Below are 21,768 nucleotides of genomic sequence, written 5' to 3' on the forward strand. Positions count from 1 at the left end.
ATACTACTGAGAATGAGGCACCTTGAACCCTGGTGACCCACAAAAGCAGGAATACGCTTCAGCCCACGCCCTCTGGCATCAAAACATAAAACAAGTATGAAGCTTTAGCAGCTATAGACAACCAGGAGCAAGGTCTGCCAGGAGGACCTGCACCAGCAGCACAGTAGATATGGTAAAAAACAGCGATGAGTGCTAGTAGTGGGTGACTTTAGCCGCTAATGTATTCATGGAAAAAATTTTATTGTCTTTTATGGCAGTAGCCAGATTAAGTTCTAGTTGGGCTTTGGCCCTTCTAATTTTCTTCCTGCATAACCTCACAACATCTTTGTAGTCCTGCTGAGTGGCCTACCCCTTCTTCCAAAGGTCATAAACTCTCCTTTTTTTCACCGAATTCCAGCCAAAGCTTTCTGTTCAGCCACGTTGGTCTTCTTCCCTGATTTTTAAGGCATTCCTCTGATGTATGGGTCGCCGAGGGGAGCTGCTCCAGAGCCGGCCCGACCCACAGCAGAGCGGCAGATCTTGGCGCACGGGGGCTTTTCCTGAGGTAAGGAAATGCCTGGGTAGCAGAGAGCCCCGCCAGGAGGTGGCAGCTCTCGCGAGAGATGCTGATGAGGCTTGGGCATTGCCAGAGCAACCGCGCCCCCCTCCCCCCGCCTGTTAAAAGCAGCCTTGGGAGCGCTAGCGACCAGAGCGGCCAAACAGAGCGTGGTGTGGCAGTTTGTGCGGAAGGGCGCACAGGGAGGGCGCCTCTTCGAAGGATGGGCATTCTACCGGCTGAGTGGGAGACTTGGAGTACACATAACCCAGCAACTGGGCGCATCCTGTGACTATCTGCACAGGTCAAGGGTACTCATCCTACCTGACCCTCAAGGCAGAATGGTGAGCACTCATCTGGGAGCAAAGGCTGCAGCTCCGGCTGGGGGGTCTGCATCATCTACTCCAGCAGTGGCTGATGCTTCCACCCAGACGGAGCTGCTGAAGGGAGAGGCTGCAGTGCAGACCTCAGGCTGCAGGAGGTGCCTCTACCTTTCTCCCGGGGCAAGGGTAGCTGGCACACCTGCTTGCACAAGGTGTGCCCAGGTGGAGGACCTCCTGCAGCAGGTGGCTGAGCTGGAGGAGGTGGTGAGGAGGCTGCATAGCATCAGGGAGGCAGAGAAGGAGTTAGATAGCTGGTTCCAAGCACAGCCTGCAGTGGACCCAGAGCCCACAGCCAAACAACCAAAAACTCCCACACTGGTACGCACAGAAGGGAGGGGGGCCAGTAATGCAGAAGAATGGATGCTTGCAATGGCAAAGGCCAGGAGGAGGAAGAGACTTCCCCCGAAGCCTGAGGTGCCCTTGCAGAATCGCTTCACTGCTCTGCAGACTGAAGAGGAAAGACCAGGCACATCAGGAGAGACGTTGGAGCTGAGTAAGGCAGCTTGATGTGCTCCCTGTATAACAACCAGTGCAACTAAGAAAAAGCGATGGGTGATAGTAGTAGGTGACTCTCTTCTAAGAGGTACGGAGGCACCCATTTGCTGACCTGACGCACTCTCTAGGGAGGTGTGCTGCTTACCGGGGGCTCGTATCAGGAATGTCACTTAGAGACTACCAAGGCTCGTACAGTCCACTGGTTATTATCCGCTGCTGTTGTTTCACGTGGGCACCAGTGATACCTCCAGGAGCAGTCTGAGGAGTATCAAGGACTACAGAGCCCTGGGAGCGGCGGTAAAGGACTCTGGAGCGCAGGTAGTTTTTTCATCAGTCCTCCCAGTCAAAGGAAAGGGGTTTGAAAGGATCAGTCGAATCTGTCAAGTCAACAAACGGTTACAGGACTGGTGCCACAGCAAGGCATTCGGCTACTTAGACCAAGAGACTCGCTTTGAGAAACCAGGTCTACTGGGGGCTATCTGTCAGAGAAGGGGAAGAGCGTCTTTGGTCAGAGGCTTGCCAAGCACGTGAAGAGGGCTTTAAACTAAAGTTGCCGGGGGAGGGGGACCTCAGTCCATCCCACTCCTACCAGTTTGATGCCAGTGCCAGTAATAGATGCCCAGAGCCTGGAGAAGGGTTGCAGGTGAGTAGGAGAGCACCTGGAGTGTAGCACAAAGGAATTCCAGCTGGTAAGTCAGCTTCATTGTGCTAGTAGTGGGCGGCTCCCTGTTAAAGGGAACTGAGGCGCCCATCTGCCGTCCTGACAGGGAGTCACGTGAGGTATGCTGCCTCCCGGGAGCTAAGGTTTGAGATGTTGCCGAGAGGGTGCCACAACTTGTCAAGAACATGGACTACTACCCATTGTTACTCTTTCATGCGGGCATGAATGACACTGCAAGCCGGAACCTGGGCAGAACTAAGGAAGACTTTAAAGCTCTGGGGGTGCAAGTGAAAAAAATTGGTGCCCGAGTTATCTTTCCCTCCATTTTACCAGTCAGAGGAAAGGGAACAGCCAGAAATGGACGGATAATGCATATCGACTCCTGGCTACGTGGCTGGTGCCGTCGTGAGGGTTTTGGCTTTTAGGACAATGGGACATTCTTTGATGAATATGGCCTGTTAGAGAGGGATGGGATCCACCTGTCTAGAAGGGGCAAGGGAATCTTTGGCAGCAGGCTGGCCAACTTGGTGAAGCGGGCTTTAAACTGAAGGACACGGGGGGTGGGGTCCAGGGTGGCAACGCTCACGCCAACTTGGCCAACTGGGGAATAAGCCAGGCCAACCAGAGCAGTGACAAATGTTCCTTAGCTGACTCCCAAGATGAGATCCAGAAGGCCAACCACCTCAAGGGTGTGAATGGCTGTGGTGGATCCTCTTGCACCCCTCCAGGGAAACCTGCATGCTCGACTGCCTCTCTGAAATGCCTGTACACCAATGCATGCAGCATGGGGAACAAACAGGAAGAACTAGAGATCTGTGGGCAGTCACAGGGCCGTGCTCTCATTGCAATTACAGAGACATGGTGGGATAGCTCACATGACTGGAATGCTGTCATGGATGGCTATGTCCTTTTCAGGAAAGACAGGCCAGCGGGGGTGTGGTGGTGGAGTTGCTCTCTATGTGAGGGGGTTAGTAAAACTGCCACCTTAGACTTCCGGAGGGCAAACTTTGACCTGTTCAGAAGACTGCTGGACAAAATCCCTTGGGAGGCTGCCCCGAAGGATATAGGAGCCCAGGAAGGCTGGACATACTTCAAGAGAGAAGTCTTAAAGGCACAGGAGGAGGCTGTCCCCGTGTGCCGAAAAACAAGTAGGCGGGGAAGGAGACCGGCCTGGCTAAATAGGGACCTTTGGCTGGACCTCAAGAACAAAAGGAGAGTCTATGACCTTTGGAAGAGGGGGCAGGTCTCTCATGAAGACTATAAAGATGTAGTGCAGCTATGCAGGGAGAAAATTAGGAGAGCCAAAGCGCAGCTAGAGCTCAACCTAGCCACAGCCGTTAAGGATAACAAAAAATGTTTCTATAAATTCATTAACAACAAAAGGAGGGTTAGGGAAAATCTCCCTCCCTTATTGGATGCAGAGGGAAACATAGTCACAAAGGATGAGGAAAAGGCTGAGGTGCTCAACGCCTACTTTGCCTCAGTCTTTAGCAGTGGAACGAGCTGTTCGCTGGGCACCCAGCCTCATGAGCTGGGAGACAGGGAGGGGAAGCTGAACGAGGTCATCACAATTAAAGAGGAAGTGATCAGTGACCTGCTACACCGCTTGGATGCCCACAAGTCTATGGGACCGGATGGGTTACATCCAAGAGTGCTGAAAGAGTTGGCAGACGTGCTCGCCAAGTCGCTTTCCACGATCTACCTGAAGTCATGGCTAACTGGGGAGGTCCCAATGGCCTGGAGGGTAGCAAACGTAGCACCCATCTACAAGAAAGGCAGAAAGGAGGATCCGGGAAACTATAGGCCTGTCAGTCTGACCTCGGGAGCAGGGAAGGTCATGGAGCAGATCATCTTGAGTGCCATTACAAGTCATATAACGGACAAGCAGGGGATCGGGCCTAGTCAGCATGGGTTTATGAAAGGCAGGTCCTGCCTGACCAACCCGATCTCCTTCTACGACAAGATGACCCGATTATTGGCCGAGGGAAAGGCTGTGGATATTGTCTACCTAGACTTTCGAAAAGCATTTGACACTGTCCCCCATAGAATTCTCATGGAAAAACCGGCGGCTCATGGCCTGGATGAGCATACGATCTGCTGGATCAAGCACTGGCTGGATGGGCGGTCCCAAAGAGTGGTGGTCAATGGAGTTAAGTCCAGCTGGCGGCCGGTCACGAGTGGTGTCCCTCAGGGCTCAGTGTTGGGACCATTTCTGTTTAACATCTTTATTGATGACCTTGAGAAGGACATAGAGTGTATCATCAGCAAGTTCGCAGATGACACGAAGCTAAGCGGGAGTGTTGATCTGCATGAGGGTAGGGAGGCTCTACAGAGAGACTTGGATAGATTGGATCGATGGGCCAACGCTGACGGTATGAGCTTCAACAAGGCCAAGTGCCGGGTCCTGCACTTGGGCCACAACAACCCCATGCATCGCTACAGGCTTGGGGAAGTGTGGCTGGAGAGCTGCCCGGCAGAAAAGGACCTGGGGGTTCTAATTGACAAGCGGCTGAACGTGAGCCAGCAGTGTGCCCAGGTGGCCAAGAGGGCCAATGGCCTCCTGGCTTGTATTAGAAATAGTGTGACCAGCAGAAGGAGGGAGGTGATTGTCCCCCTGTACTCAGCACTGGTGAGGCCACACCTTGAGTACTGTGTCCAGTTCTGGGCACCTCAATACGAGAGAGAGATCGAGGCGCTGGAGCGAGCGCAGAGGAGGGCAACGAAGCTGGTGAAGGGCCTGCAGAATAAATCTTACGAGGAGCGATTGAAGGAGCTGGGACTGTTTAGTTTGAGGAAGAGGACGCTGAGGGGAGACCTCATCGCTCTCTACAACTACTTGAAAGGACATTGTAGAGAGGTTGGTGCTGGTCTCTTCTCACAGGTAATTAGCGATAGAACAAGAGGGAATGGCTTCAAGCTGCAGCAGGGGAGGTTTAGACTGGACATCAGGATAAAATTCTTCCCAGAAAGAGTGGTCAGACACTGGAATAGGCTGCCCAGGGAGGTGGCGGAGTCACCATCCCTGGATGTGTTTAAGAGTCGTTTAGATGTGGTGTTAGGGGATATGGTGTAGGGGAGACCTTTGTAGAGTGGGGTTGATGGTTGGACTCGATGATCCCAAGGGTCTTTTCCAACCTAAATGATTCTATGATTCTATGAATGCAGCGAGCTCTGCCTAGGGGTGGATGAAGAATGTGTTGAGAGCTTATGGGTAAGAATTAAGGGGCAGGCTACTATGGGAGACACTGCTGGAAAGGCAACACAGCCAGGCACGCACAGTCCCGGAGGTTTCTGCAGAGCATTGACGATAACTTCTTGACATAGGTGGTGGAGGAACCAACGAGGAGAGGTGCACGGCTGGACCTTGTGCTGACAAACAAAGAAGGACTAGTTGGGGGTGCGAGAGTCGGGGGTAGCCTTGGCTGCAGTGACCACGAGATGGTAGAGTTCAGGATCCTGCGTGGAAGAAGCAGGGCAAAAAGTAGCATTACAACCCTGGACTTCAGGAGAGCTGGCTTTGGCCTCTTCAAAGACCTACTTGGAGGAATCCCATGGGCTAAGGCTCTAGAAGGAAGGGGAGGTGCAAGGGAGCTGGTTAATATTTAAGCACCACTTCCTCCAGGCTCAAGATCAGTGCATCCCTAGGAGCAAGAAATCAGGCAAAGGAGGCAGGAAACCTGCATGGATGAGCTTCTGGAAAAACTCAGATGGAAGAAAGAAGTTTACAGAATGTGGAAAAAGGGACTGGCCACTTGGGAGAAGTATAGGAACGTTGTCAGAGGATGCAGCGAGGAAGGCTAAGGACTACTTGGAATTAAACCTAGCAAGGGATGTCAACGACAATAAGAAGGGCTTCTTCAAGTAAATCATCAGTAAAAGGAAGACTAGGGAAACTGTGGGCCCGCTGCTGAATGAGGTAGGTGCCCTGGTGATGGAGGGCGCAGAGAAGGCGGAGTTACTGAATGTCTTCTTTGCTTCATTCTTTACTGCTAAGGTCGACCCTCAGGAACCCCAGACCCTGGAGGTAGGAGAGAGAGCCTGGAGTAAGGAAGACTCTCCCTCGATCAAGGAGGATCAGATTCGAGATCATTTAGGCAATCTCGACACCCACAAATCCATGGGCCCTGATGGGATGCACCCACGAGTGCTGAGGGAGCTGGCAGATGTTATTGCTGGGCCGCTCTTCATCATCTTTGAAAGGTCCTGGAGAACAGGCGAGGTGCCTGAGGACTGGAGGAAAGCCAGTGTCACTCCAGTCTTCAAAAAGGGCAAGAAGGAGGACCCAGGAAACTACAGGCTGGTCAGCCTCACCTCCATCCCTGGGAAGGTGATGGAACAGCTCATCCTGGATGTCATCTCTAAGCATGTGGAGGAAGAGAAGGTCATTGGGAGTGGTCAGCATGGATTCACCAAGGGGAAATCATGCTTGACCAATCTGATAGCCTTCTACAATGGAATGACTGGCCGGGTGGATGAGGGGAGAGCAGGGGACGTTGTCTACCTTGACTTCAGCAAGGCTTTTGACACTGTCTCCCATAACATCCTCATAGGTAAGCTTAGGAAGCGTGGGTTAGATGAGTGGACAGTGAGATGGTTTGAGAACTGGCTGAATGGCAGAGCTCAGAGGGTTGTGATCAGCGGCGCAGAGTCTAGTTGGAGGCCTGTAACTAGCGGTGTTCCCCAGGGGTCAGTACTGGGTCCAGTCTTGTTCAATATATTCATCAACGACCTGGATGAGGGGACAGAGGGCACCCTCAGCAAGTTTGCTGATGACACAAAGCTGGGAGGGGTGGCTGACACACCAGAAGGCTGTGGTGCCATTCAGCGAGACCTGGACAGGCTGGAGAGCTGGGTGGAGAGGAACCTTATGAAATTCAACAAGGGCAAGTGTAGGGCCCTGCACCTGGGGAGGAATAACCCCATGCACCGGTACAGGTTGGGGGCGGACCTGCTGGAAAGCAGCTCTGCAGGGAGAGACCTGGGAGTCCTGGTGGACAACAGGATGACCATGAGGCAGCAATGTGCCTTTGTGGCCAAGAAGGCCAATGGCATCCTGGGGTGCATTAAAAAGAGCTTGGCCAGTAGGTCGAGGGAGGTCATCCTCCCCCTCTACTCTGCTCTGGTGAGGCCGCACCTGGAGTACTGTGTCCAGTTCTGGGCCCCCCAGTTCAAGAAGGACAGGGAACTACTGGAGAGAGTCCAGTGGAGGGCTACAAAGATGGTCAAGGGACTGGAGCACCTCTCTTATGAGGAAAGGCTGAGAGCCCTGGGTCTGTTTAGCCTGGAGAAGAGAAGACTGAGAGGGGACCTCATCAATGCTTATAAATATCTAAAGGGTGGGTGTCAAGAGGATGGGGTCAAACTGTTCTCATTGGTGCCCAGCGACAGGACAAGGGGCAACGGGCACAAGCTAGAACAGAGGAAATTCCATCTCAACAGGAGGAAAAACTTCTTTACTTTGAGGGTGGCAGAGCACTGGCACAGGCTGCCCAGAGAGGTGGTGGAGTCTCCTTCTATGGAGATATTAAAAACCTGCCTGGATGCATTCCTGCCCAACCTGCTCTAGGTGAACCTGCTTTGGCAGGGGGTTTGAACTAGATGGTCTCCGAAGGTCTCTTCCAACCCCTACCATTCTGTGATTCTGTGAAAATAGTTCTACTTCACTACCATAAGGATTCATGGGGGGGGCGCAATTTAAATGCCTCTATGAAAACGCACATAGCATGGGGAACAAACAAGAGGAGTTAAAGACATGCACACGCCTTGCAAGGCTATGATCTTATTGGCATCGCGGAGACATGGTGGGATGGCTCCTATGACTGGAGTACTGGAATGGAAGGATACAGACTCTTCAGGAAGGACAGGCAGGGGAGATGAGGAGGAGGGGGTGTTGCCCTCTATGTCAAGGACCAGCTGGAGTGCATGGAGCTCCGCCTGGGGATGGATGAGGAGCCAATGGAGAGCTCACAGGTTAAAGGGAGGGCAGGGACAGGTGACACTGCAGCATTACAGTGGGGGTCTGCTAGAGGCCACCTGACTAGGAAGACCGAGCGAATGAGGCCCTCTATAGACAGATAGGAGCAGCATCACGTTCACAAGCCCTGGTCCTCATGGGGGACTTCAACCACCCCGATATCTGTTGGAGGGACAAAACAGCAGGGCATAATAAATCATAGAATCATTTAGGTTGGAAAAGACCCTTGGGATCATCGAGTCCAACCATCAACCCCACTCTACAAAGGTCTCCCCTACACCATATCCCCTAACACCACATCTAAACGACTCTTAAACACATCCAGGGATGGTGACTCCGCCACCTCCCTGGGCAGCCTATTCCAGTGTCTGACCACTCTTTCTGGGAAGAATTTTTTCCTAATGTCCAGTCTAAACCTCCCCTGCTGCAGCTTGAAGCCATTCCCTCTTGTTCTATCGCTAATTACCTGTGAGAGGAGACCAGCACCAGCCTCTCTACAGTGGCCTTTCAAGTAGTTGTAGAGAGCGATGAGGTCTCCCCTCAGCGTCCTCTTCCTCAAACTAAACAGTCCCAGCTCCTTCAATCGCTCCTCGTAAGATTTATTCTGCAGGCCCTTCACCAGCTTCGTTGCCCTCCTCTGCGCTCGCTCCAGCGCCTCGATCTCTCTCTCGTATTGAGGTGCCCAGAACTGGACACAGTACTCAAGGTGTGGCCTCACCAGTGCTGAGTACAGGGGGACAATCACCTCCCTCCTTCTGCTGGTCACACTATTTCTAATACAAGCCAGGATGGCATTGGCCCTCTTGGAGGTTCCTGAAATGCCTCGACGATAACTTCCTTCTCCAAGCGATAGAGGAGCCAACGAGGAGAGGTGCCATGCTGGACCTTGTTCTCACCAACAAGGAGGGGCTCGTGGGGAATGTCACCCTCTAGGGCAGCCTTGGCTGCAGTGACCATGTGATGGTGGAGTTTGAGATCCTTAGGGTGGCGAGGAGGGTGCACAGCAAGCTCACTGTCCTGGACTTCAGGAGAGCAGGCTTTGGCCTCTTCAGGGATCTGCTTGGCAGAGTACCGTGGGATAAAGCCCTGGAAGGAAGAGGGGCCCAAGAAAGCTGGCTAATATTCAAGGATCACCTCCTCCAAGCTCAGGAGCGATGCATCCTGACAAAGAGGAAGTCGGGCAAAAACTCCAGGAGGCCTGCATGGCTGAACAAGGAGCTCCTGGACAAACTCAAACAGAAAAAGGAAGCCTACAGAGGGTGGAAGCAAGGACAGGTAGCCTGGGAGGAATACAGAGAAATTGTCCGAGGAGACAGGGATCAGGTTAGGAAGGCTAAAGCCCAGATAGAGTTAAATCTGGCCAGGGACATCAAGGGCAACAAGAATGCTTTCTACAGGTATGTCAGTGACAAAAGGAAGACTAGGGAAGACTTGGGCCCTCTGTCCAGGGACATCAAGGATAACAAGAAAAACTTCTATAAGTACGTCAGGGGTAAAGGCAAGACTAGGAAAGATGTGGGCCCTCTCCGGAATGAAACAGGAGACCTGGTCACCCAGGATCTGGAGAAGGCTGAGGTACTGAATGACTTATTTGCCTCGGTCTTCACCGGCAAGGGCTCTAGCCACACCGCCCAAGTCACAGAAGGCAAAGGCAGGGACTGGGAGAATGAGGAACCTCCCACTGTAGGAGAAGATCAGGTTTTGAGACCAGCTGAGGAGTCTGAAGGTGCACAAGTCCATGGGACCTGATGAGATTCATCTGTGGGTCCTGAGGGAGCTGGTGGATGAAGTTACTAAGCCACTATCCATCATATTTGAGAAGTCATGGCAGTCCGGTGAAGTGCCTGCTGACTGGAAAAGGGGAAACGCAACCCCCATTTTTAAAAAGGGAAAAAAGGAAGACCCGGGAGACTACAGACCAGTCAGTCTCACCTCTGTGCCCGGCAAGATCATGGAGCAGATCCCCCTGGAAACTCTGCTAAGGCACATGGAAAATAAGGAGGTGATCGGTGGCAGCCAACGTGGCTTCACTAAGGGGAAATCTTGCCTGACAAATGTGGTGGCCTTCTAAGACGGGGTTACAGTGTTGGTGGATAAGGGAAGAGCAACTGACATCATCTACCTGGACTTGAGCAAAGCATTTGACACTGTCCTGCATGACATCCTGGTCTCTAAATTGGAGAGACATGGATTTGATGGATGGACCACTCGGTGGATAAGGAACTGGCTGGACGGTCGCACTCAAAGTGTTGTCGTCTGCGGCTCGATGTCCAAGTGGAAAGCAGTGATGACTGGAGTTCCTCAGGGGTCAGTACTGGGACCGATATTATTTAACATCTTTGTTGGCAACATGGACAGCGGGATTGAGTGCACCCTCAGCAAGTTTGCCAACGACACCAAGCTGTTTGGAGCGGTCGACACGCTGGAGGGAAGGGATGCCATCCAGAGGGACCTGGACAGGCTTGAGAGGTGGGCCTGTGCAAACCTCATGAAGTTCAACAAGGCCAAGTGCAAGGTCCTGCACCTCAGTCGGGGCAATCCCGGGCACAAATACAGGCTGGGTGGAGAATGGCTTGAGAGCAGCCCTGAGGAGAAGGACTTGGGGGTGTTGGTGGATGAGAAGTTCAACATGAGCCGTCGACGTGCACTCACAGCCCAGAAGGCCAACCGCATCCTGGGCTGCATCAAAAGAAGCGTGGCCAGCAGGTCGAGGGAGGTGATTCTGCCCCTCCACTCTGCTCTCATGAGACCCCACCCGGAGTTTTGCATCCAGCTCTGGAGCCCTGAGCACAGGAAAGACATGGACCTGTTGGAGCGGGTCCAGAGGAGGGCCACGAAGATGATCAGAGGGCTGGAGCACCTATGCTATGAGGACAGGCTGAGAGAGCTGGGGCTGTTCAGCCTGGAGAAGAGAAGGCTCCGGGGAGACCTTATAGCGGCCTTCCAGTACCTGAAGGGGGCCTACAGGAAAGATGGGGAGGGATTGTTCATCAGGGAGTGTAGTGATAGGACGAGGGGTAATGGTTTTTAAACTGAAAGAGGGTAGATTTAGATTGGATATCAGGAAGAAATTCTTCAGTGTCAGGGTGGTGAGGCACTGGAACAGGTTGCCCGGAGAAGGTGTGGATGCCCCATCCCTGGAAGTGTTCAAGGCCAGGCTGGATGGGGCTTTGAGCATCCTGGTCTAGTGGGAGGTTTACCTGCCCATGGCAGGTGGGTTGGAACTAGGTGATCTTAAAGGTCCCTTCCAACCCAAACCATTCTATTATTCTATGAATGTTGACTCTTCTGCTTCTGAAGTTAATTTAGTTTAAGATATGCTATGGTAATAATGTGTTTTACTTCATTGCATATGAAGTACGTCTTCTTAGCTTGAAGTGCTTTACCTAGTTTAAATATAATCTTTAAAAATAGAATTCACAATGCATGTAATGAACTGCCTACATAACAGCAAAACTCATAATTTTTGGACTTAAAGGTCTTGTTGGATCTTAAAGGTCTTTTCCAACCTAAACAGTTCTATGATTCTATGAAATCCCCATCACTAAATTACTCATTCTAGCCTCAACCAGCTCCTTAAATGGTATGAGAAAATGACATTTGCAGTTAGTCCAGGAAAATAAGTTAAATCTTCCCTGACACAGGAAAAGGAGTAGGATTCCACAATAGAGGCTCTTTAAAGGAAATTTTCCTCTTGATACAGCCTTTTCTTGTTGAAATCAGTAGACTGCAGCCTAAGTGTGTTTGTTGCTATGAAGTTACATTCATTAACAGGGGACAGAGCTTATCATTCTAGTGTGGTGTGCAGGGGGGTTTCCTGGACTGGGGAAACCTCAGGGGGAGCCAAGACACGCACCAGGAGCCCACAGCTCGCATGACAATGGCTGATGAGACCTGGGCAGGGCCAGGAGAAACAGCAGAAGATTTAAACATGGTGTAACTGAAACTAGCACTCAGTCGCCGAGGTGAGCAGGTCCAGTGCCAGCACGATCCGCAGCGGAGCGCTCTAGCGTGGTGTACAGGGGCGTTTCCTGAACCAGGGAAATCTCAGGGGGAGCAGAGACCCAACAGGAGCCTGTGGCTGACACAACAGCTGCTGACAAGACCTGCACGGGGCCAGGAGCAACAGTGGCCAAGCCCCGCCCCACTCCCCTGCATAAAAGAAGCCCCAAGGGAGCACTAGCAACCAGGGCAGGCAAACAGGACATGGTGCGTCAGCAAGGGCATGGCACAGCAGTTCGCACAGCAGTTCATGTGGAAGGGTGCACAGGGTGGGTGCTGTAACTCTGCCAGCTTGACCAGGGAGAAATGGTATCTACCCGTCAGAAGGCCATGGCCTCTCTAAAGTCTGCTCCTGCCACGACTGATGCAGCTTCCCAGACAGAGCTCCGATGGCAACATGCTGACGCCCAGGTGTCAGGCTGCAGGGGTGCCCTACTCTCAGGCCAGTAGTGAGAGTTGGCACCTGTGGGAGGTGCACCCAGATAGAGGACCTTCACCACTTCGTGACAGAGCTCCAGGAGGAGGTGAGTAGGTTGAGGAGTATCAGGGAGTCCGAGAGAGAGGTAGATTACTGGAATTGCACCCTACCATCCCTGAGACAGGCCTGTCAGGCAGACAGGACTCATGGTATGGAGGATTCTCTATCCTCTCTCCACCTGGCTGAATGCGGTGACTTAAGGGATAGAGGACAACGGCAACAAGTTCCTGCCTGGCGCAGTAGGCATGTCTCCTCTGTGACTACCTCACCTTCCCAGGTGCCCTTGGATAATAGGTATGAGGCTCTGCAAGTGGAACCAAACAATGACAAGGACGATGGTTCATCTAACTTGGTTCATCACCAAGGTTGAGCCGGCCTACACCCTGCATCAAAACCCCTTCCATAAAGGAAAAAAGATGAGTTATTGTCATAGGAGACTCCCTTCTGAATGGAAAAGAAAGCCCAATATGCAGATGGGACCCACTTCTTAGGGATGTCTGCTGCCTCCCTGGGGCCGGGGTTAAAGATGTGAAGAGAAAGCTTCCTACCCTGGTATGGCCCTTGGATTCTTATTCATTATTGATTTTTCAGGTAGGCGGTGATGAAGTTGCAATAAGAAGTCCAAGGGCAATCAAGAGAGACTTCAGGGCCTTGGGATGACTGGTTAAGGGATCAGGAGCACAAGTAGTGTTCTTCTCTATCCTTCCAGTTGCAGGGAATGTTGTTGGAAGAAACAGGAAGACCCAGCAGATCAATACCTGGCTCTGTGACTGGTGTCACTGGCAGAATTTTGGGTTTTTTGATCATGGGTTGGTCTACATGACACCAGGCCCGCAGGCAACTGACGGGGTACACCTGCCTCAAAGGGGGTAAAGGATCTTTGTGCAGGAGTTATCAGGGCTCATTGAAAGAGCTTTAAACTAGATTTGAAAGGGAAAGGGATGAAAACAGGCTTGCTAGAGATAAGCCTGGGGGCGGCATGCCAATGTTTGAGGGATGGTGTACTAGTGAGGTCTTTCGGTCTGCTGTTGCAGTGGAGGTAGAGGATGGAGATCCACACGGCAGCAAAGACACAAGGATTATTGATGTGTTAGAAACCATGGAAGTGCCTGAGAATGGTCATGTAAGAATTAGGGCTTCTCCCCCAAAAAGGTGTCAGGATCAATAGCCCAACTGAAGTGCATCTACACCAATGCACGCAGCATGGACAACAAACAGGAGGAGCTGGATGCCACTGTGCAGCAGGAAAATTATGATATAGTTGCAATCATGGAAACAGGGTGGGATGACTCACCCAACTGGAGTGCTGCAATGGATGGCTATAAACTCTTCAGAAGGGATAGGCAAGGAAGGAGAGGCAGTGGGTTAGCCCTATATGTTAGTGTTTTGACTGTCTAAAGCTTGATGATGATGATGAAAAGGTTGAGTGTTTATGGGTAAGAATCAGGGGGAAGGCCAACAAGGCAGATATCATGGTGGGAGTCTGTTATAGGCTGCCCAACTAGGATGAAGAGTCAGAAAAAATAATCTATAAATAGCTGGGAGAAGTCTCATGAGTGGTAGCCCTTGTTCTCCTGGCAGACTTCAACTTACCAGACGTCTGCTGGAAATACAATAATGTGGAGAGGAAACAGTCTAGGAGGTTCTTGGAGTGTGTTGGGGATAACTTCCTGACACAGCTGGTGAGTGAGCCAACTAGGGAAGACACCCTGCTGGACCTGTTTGTGAACAGGGAAGGACTTGTGGGAAACGTGACGGTTGGAGGCTGTCTTGGGCATAGCAATCATGAAATGATAGAGATTTTGATTCTTGGAGAAGTAAGGAGGATGGTCAGCCAAACTGTGACCTTGGACTTCCAGAAGGCAGGCTTTGGCCTGTTTAGGAGCCTGCTTGACAAAGTCCCTTGGGAGGCAGTCCTGAACGATAAAGGAGTCCAGGAAGGCTGGACGTTCTTCAAGAAGGAAATCTTGAAGGTGCAGGAGCAGGTCATCTCTATGTGACAAAAGATAAGCTGGTGGGGAAGAAGACTGCACTAGCTGAACAGAGAGCTTTGGCTGGAACTCAGGGGAAAAAAGAGAGTTTATGACCTTTAGAAGAAGGGGCAGAAAACTCAGGAGAACTACAAGGATGTTGTGAGGCTATGCAGGAAGAAAATTAGAAGGGCCAAAGCCCAACTAGAACTTAATCTGGCTACTGCCATAAAAGACAGTAAAAAATGTTTCTATAACTACATTAGCAACAAAAAGAGGGCTAAGGAGAATCTACATCCTTTATTGAATGCGGTGGGAAATAGTGACCAAGGATGAGGAAAAGGCTGAGGTACTTAATGCCTTCTTTGACTCAGTCTTTAATAGTAAGACCAGTTGTTCTCAGGGTACCCAGCCCGCTGAGCTGGAAGACAGAGACAGGGAGCAGAATGAAGCCCCCATAATTGTTGGCCAAGAAGGCCAACAGCATCCTGGCTTGTATCAGGAATAGTGTGGTGAGTAGGACTAGGGAAGTGACTGTCCCCCTGTACTTGGCACTGGTGAGGCCCCACCTTGAGTACTGTGTTTAGTTTTGGTCCCCTCACTACGAAAAAGGCATTGAGGTGCTGGAGCATGTCCAGAGAAGGGCAACGAAGCTGGTGAGGGGTCTGGAGAATAAGTCTTATGAGGAGCGGCTGAGGGAGCTGGGGTTATTTATCCTGGAGAAGAGGAGGCTGACGGGAGACCTTCTCGCTCTCTACAACTCCCTGAGAGGAGGGTGTAGAGAGGTGGGGGTCGGTCTCTTCTCCCAAGTAACAAGCAATAGGACAAGAGGAAATGGCCTCAAGTTGCGTCAGGGGAGGTTTAGAATGGATATTAGGAAAAATTTCTTCACCAAAAGGGTGATTAAGCATTGGAACAGGCTGCCCAGGGAAGTGGTTGAGGCACCATCCCTGGAGGTATTTAAAAGACGGGTAGACATAGTGCTTAGAGATATGGTTTAGTGATGGTTTTTTGTCAGTGTTAGGTTGATGGTTGGACTAGATTATCTTAAAGGTCCCTTCCAACCTAGGCGATTCTATGATTCTATGATAATCCAAGGGGAAATGGTTAGTGACCTGCTACACCACTTAGACACACAGAAGTTTATGGGGCCAGATGGGATCCACCCAAGGGTACCGAGGCAGCTGGCAGAAGTGCTCACTGAGCCACTTTTCATCATTTACCAGCAGTCCTGGCTAAGCGGGGAGGTCCCAGTTGACTGGAGGTTAGCAAATGTGACACCCATCCACAAGAAGGGCCAGAAGGAGGATCTGGGGAACTACAGGGCTGTCAGTCTGATCTTGGTGCCAGGGAAGCTTATGGAGCAGATCATCCTGAGTGACATCACACGGCACATACAGACCAACCAAGCAATCAGGCCCAGTCAGCATGGGTTCATGAAAGGCAGGTCCTGCTTGACTAGCCTGATCTCCTTTATGACAAGGTGACCTGCTTAGTGGACAAGGGAAAGGCTGTGGATGTTGTTTACTTGGACTTTAGTAAAGTCTTTGACACAGTTTCCCACAGCACTCTCCTGGAGAAACTGGCTGCTCATGGCTTGGATGAGTGTACTGTTCTTTGGGTAAAAAGTGTGGCCTGATGGCTGGTTACAAAGAGTTGTAGTGAATGGAGTTGAATCCAGTTGGTGGCTTGTCACAAGTGGTGTTCCCTAGGGATCAGTATTGGGGCCGGTTCTGTTTTATATCTTTATCAGCCATGGCAGTGTTAGGTTGATGGTTGGACTCGAAGATCTTAAAGGTCTTCTCCAACCTAAATGATTCTACGATCACAGTCCCAAACCACAACAATATCCAGGTCACAAACTGCCAGGCTTAAAATGCATTTCTTACAGCACAGCTTATGAAGTGACTTACATTCAGTACAGCAGCAGATCACTGATGTATTTTCCATGCAGAGTGCTGCTCAATAAGGAAGTATCTGCACCCAGAGCAGAATGCATGGGTTAAAGCTAATAGTCTTTCTGGCCATGTCACAGCCTTCACTTCTATCTGAACAGTTGAGTTACTAAAGTATCTCAAAATAAAAATAGAATTTGTGTTTGTCCTTGGGTGATCAGACTTACAGCGTCATCTTGAGAAATGATTGTTCTATGATGCTGTCACTACCTTACAAGCATCATCCACAACCAGGTGTTTTCAGAGTTACTATGGGTCTTCCATGATGGTGCGTTGCACAGACTACTCTAGAGAGGGAACCACTTTCTCTTTTTTTTTTTTTCTTTTCTTTCCTTCTGCACTGAGAGCAGTGGTAACCTCTCCTGAATCACATCTGGCATTGCCCTCAAACATGCAACAGTTATGGCATTAAAAACTGATAGCTCACATACAAAATATTTGCATTGGCACCCGAACTGGAACTAGGTCACTGTTTCTGCTGAGTGGCTTTTTTTCCCAAATATGTGCAGTTTTGAGATTTGAAGTTTTATTCGGTCATCTGTGGTGTGTTCCTGTATTGGCCTCTACATCTCATGTCCAGCTGAGTAGTTTAGCTTTCTTCAATTTACTTATTCTCACCTTTGTAATGAGCTGTTCTTGCTTGTTCATTTTCCAATGGTGGATTCCATTTTAGTAGGTTGTGAAGGAAAGTTTTTCAAAATAATTGCTTTCTGTGGATCCACATTCCCTACCTATGATTCTTTGCAGTTTTTGCTCGATTCCTGATGTAGTACAAGGAATTTAACAGTGTCTGGGTCCAGAGTACCTTCTACCCTTGGACTGATGGTTGAATTCTAAGTGAATATTGCTAACTAAAAAAAAAACTGTAAGCCATCATGTTGTCTACTATGTTTGTAGATATTTAGTGGATGTGTTCCTGCTTAACCAACCTGATCTCTTTCTATGACCATGTGACCCACCTTCTGGATACGGGGAAGGCTGTGGACGTTGTCTATCTGGACTTTGGTAAGGCCTTTGACACCGTCCCCCACAGCATTCTCCTGGAGAAGCTGGCGAATCATGGCACAGACAAGTGTACTCTTTGCTGGGTTAAAAACTGGCTGGATGGCCGTGCCCAGAGAGTTGGGATTAATGGGGTGAAATCCTCTTGGCAGCCAGTCACCAGTGGTGTCCCTCAGGGCTCAGTTTTGGGGCCAGTTTTGTTTAATATCTTTATCGATGATCTGGATGAGGGGATTGAGTGCACCCTCAGTAAGTTTGCAGATGACACCAAACTAGGTGGGAGTGTTGATCTGCTTGAGGGTAGGAAGGCCCTACAGAGGGACCTGGACAGGCTGGGTCAATGGGCCAAGGCCAACTGTGTGAGGTTTAATAAGGCCAAGTGCCGGGTCCTGCATTTTGGTCAGAACAACCCCAAGCAACGCTACAGTCTTGGGGCAGAGTGGCTGGAAAGCTGCCCAGCAGAAAAGGACCTGGGGGTGCTGGTGGACGGCCAGCTTAACATGAGCCAGCAGTGTGCCCAGGGGGCCAAGAGGGCCAACAGCATTCTGGCTTGTATCAGGAACAGCGTGGCCAGCAGGAGTAGGGAAGTGATCGTGCCTCTGTACTCAGCACTGGTGAGGCCTCACCTCGAGTGCTGTGTTCAGTTCTGGGCCCCTCTGTACAAGAGGGACATTGAAGTGCTGGAGCGTGTCCAGAGGAGAGCTACCAGGCTGGTGAGGGGTCTGGAGACCAGGTCATATGAGGAGAGGCTGAGGGAGCTGGGCATGTTTAGCTTGGAGAAGAGGAGGCTGAGGGGAGACCTCATTGCCCTCTACAACTACCTGAAAGGAGGTTGGAGAGAGGTGGGTGTTGGCCTCTTCTCCCAGGTGAATAATGACAGGACCAGAGGAAATGGTCTGAAGCTGTGGCAGGAGGGGTTTAGATTAGATATCAGGAAGAATTACTTTGCTGAAAGAGTGGTCAGGCACTGGAACAGCCTGCCCAGGGAGGTGGTTGAGTCCCCAGCCCTAGAGGTGTTTAAGAAACATGTAGATTTGGCACTTCAGGGCATGCTCTAGTGACAGAGATTGTAGGGGTTTTTTTTGTGTGTGTATAGTTGGACTCGATGATCTCGAAGGTCCTTTCCAACCATGAAGATTCTATGATTCTATGATGTTGTCTCAGAGGCATATTTATGAATATGTAACCTTGTCTTTTTCAGCTTTTAAATTAATCTTTGGTTTCAACTACTGTTGTTAGTCATGTTAAGACACATCCCTGGAGTGTTGCCCTCAGTAGGCATTCAGAGATTGGTTTATTTACAGGAACGAAAATCTATCTGAAGTTCTTTTTCTTCCAAGATATAAGTCTCTGGATTACCATCTAATCACTCCACAAGGACGAGTTGAAGAGGTTCTTTAGCTACTTGTAGGGGTTTCCACCCCCCTTTTTTCTGACTGACTTTTACATGGGAGTTACTGCTGCCTATTTTCTCTAAGAACTAACCTTAGTGTGTGGGAGGGGCAGCTATGCTGAATTTGAGATGCTTTTGAGTGACTCTAAGGGTGCCTTAGAGGACTTAACATCTTGAGTGCTCCCTCCTGGCCTGACTGAAGAGTGATACTCCAATGGGAAGATTTTTTATTTTTTTTTTTTAAAGGACAGGGATTACAGGCATTTGCCACCTTTGACACCTTCAGAGTAAAAAATACTTTTTTGTTATCTTAGGTGAAAGCTTGTTTTCTATGCCATGCCATAACTGTCCAAAGCTCTTATAACAGCTTGCTTCATACACTTGTGGTTTTTGCTGCAGATCCATCAGGGCACAGTCCCCGTCTCATACACGGTGACAACGGTTGCGCCACATGGATTTCCACTTTGTACAGCCCAGCACATACCACCCCGCAGCACACAGCAGGTCCCAGGTTGTTCTGTGGTATTCAGTGGACAGCACCTTCCTATCTGTAGTGTGCCTCCTCCAGTAAGTATGGTTCTCTAGTTATATTGACTCTGGACTTAGACTTAGGAGGTGGAAAGCCTGGAGTTTCACTACCCATACAGCTTTCCCTGATGTAAAATAAAAACTATTATTTCCTTGGGTAAATTGTAATGGTATATATAATATGGTATATATAATAGTGCAAGCTTTAGAGCTAGTAAATGTTTTGTGCTTCCCTACTCCTTTCATAGAATTATACCATATTCTCACGTATTTTTGACTCAAAATAGATGCTGGTTTATGATCTGGTCTCTTACCCTATCCATTAGCAGCTATTCTACATACATTCAGTTGCTTACAGAAAAAGACTTTCAAAGTTCATCAAGTACTATTAGGAATCTCACCTAGAGCTTTTATCTGGAAATGGTCTTATAAAATGGTACAGCTACAGCTAATAGCTCTTTATGAAAGATAGACAAAGAAGCAGAGGGGATTGCTCCTTACATGAAGGAGTAGCTGAAGCATATAAAGCTCTTCTGTGGAATGGGTGACAGGCTGTTTGAGAGTTTGTGGGTCAGGAACAGAGAAGAGACTAGTAAGGGGTGATATCATGATGTGAGCTTGTTACAGACCACGTGATCACTGTGAAGAAGGGGACAAGACCTTCTTTAAGCAACCTGAGGAAGTCTCCAGATTACAGGCTCTGGTTCTTATGGGGGACTTGAAACTCCCTGACATCTGCTGGAAGGGCAACAATGGGACAGAAACCGTTCAGGAGGCTTTTGGAGGGTGTTGCAGGGGGGTGAACTATGTTCTTGATACAGGTGCTGGATGGGCCAACTGGGGGGATGCACAGCTGGATCTGCTGCTCATGAACAAGGAAGAACTAATTGAGGATGTGGTAATCAGTGGCAGCCTTGACTTGAGTGGAGCTCAAGATCCTGAGGGGAGTGAGGAAGGCAAGAAGTGGAGTACAGACCTTTCAGACCATTGTGCATGCAGCTTTTGCTTTATCTATTAAAATGTATTTATCTCAACCCATGAATTTCCACACTTTTACCCTTCTGATTCTCTTCCCCATACCACTGTGGGGAGGGGAGTGACCAAGCAGCTATTTGGTATTTAGCTGCCTACTGGGGTTAAACCACAACAGGCTAAAAAAATGCCTAATGTGGGGCTTGAAGGGGTTGAGATAATGACAGATTTGACCGGAGTGTATTGGAGAGAACTTATATTTATTACATCTGTTTAACAATTGCTGGCTGTGATGTTGACTTATCTGTCCTTGTCATTGGTTTATCTGATCCATGCCATGCTCCCTTTTTTTTCTGTACGTTAAATTTGAGAGCTTGTTAAAGGCTAGTTTTGGCTTTTGCAGTCTGCTGTGCTGTGTAGCACTTGGTGGTGTTTTGCTTGGGAGAATGATAAAAGCACTGGCCTTGAGCCTAATCTGGTATTTGGGCCTGCATTGATGCCTTCCTTGTACTTCAGGGAGTACTCATGGAGATAATTATTGGCATCACAGAGACATGGTGGGATGGCTCTTATGATTGGAGCGTTAGAATGGAGGGATACAGACTCTTCAGGAAGGACAGGCTGGGAAGACAAGGAGGGGGTATTACCCTCTATGTCAATGACCAGCTGGAGTCCATGGAGCTCCACCAGGGGATGGATGAAGACTCAATGGAGAGCTTATGGGTCAAGATTAAAGGGAACACAGGGGCAGGGGACATTACAGCAGGGGTCTGCTACGGGCCACCTGACCAGGACAACAGAGCGGACGAGGCCCTCCATAGACAGATAGGAGCAGCATCGCGTTCACAGACCCTGGTCCTCATGGGGGACTTCAACCACCCCGATATCTGTTGGAAGGACAACACAGCAGGGCACAAGAAATCCAGGAAGTTCTTGGAATGTGTCGATGACAACTTTCTTCTTCAAATGGTAGAGGAGCCAACGAGGAGAGGAACTATGCTGGACCTTGTCCTTACCAACAAGGAGGGGCTGGTGGGGAATGTCAAGCTCAAGGGCAGCCTCGGCTGCAGTGATCATGAAATGGTAGAATTCAAGATCCTTAGGGCAGCGAGGAGGGCACGCAGCAAGCTCACGACCCTGGACTTCAGGAGAGCAGACTTTGGCCTCTCGAGGGACCTGCTTGGCAGGGTACCATGGGTACCCAGCGAATTACAGACCGGTCAGTCTCACCTCTGTGCCTGGTAAGATCATGAGGCAGATCCTCCTGGAATCTCTGCTAAGGCACATGGAAAATAAGGAGGTGATTGGTGACAGCCAACATGGCTTCACCAAAGGCAAATCGTACCTGACGAAATTGGTGGCCTTCTACGATGTTGCCACAGCATTGGTGGATAAGGGGAGAGCAACCGACGTCATCAAC

The 21,768-nt window shown here is 50.0% G+C and overlaps 1 protein-coding gene across 1 annotated transcript in view; it reads left to right on the forward strand.

Moving 5' to 3' along the window:
- The window catches only part of LOC141735532 (E3 ubiquitin-protein ligase RNF38-like), a 284,357-nt gene that overhangs the window by 191,942 nt on the left and 70,647 nt on the right, over nucleotides 1-21,768 (forward strand). The window contains exon 5 of the mRNA XM_074568490.1: nucleotides 19,248-19,415. Within this exon, the coding sequence (XP_074424591.1) occupies nucleotides 19,248-19,415 (168 nt within the window). The remainder of the gene's footprint in view (nucleotides 1-19,247; nucleotides 19,416-21,768) is intronic.

The sequence above is a fragment of the Larus michahellis genome, chromosome W, assembly GCF_964199755.1.
Source record: "Larus michahellis chromosome W, bLarMic1.1, whole genome shotgun sequence".
Lineage (NCBI taxonomy): Eukaryota > Metazoa > Chordata > Aves > Charadriiformes > Laridae > Larus > Larus michahellis.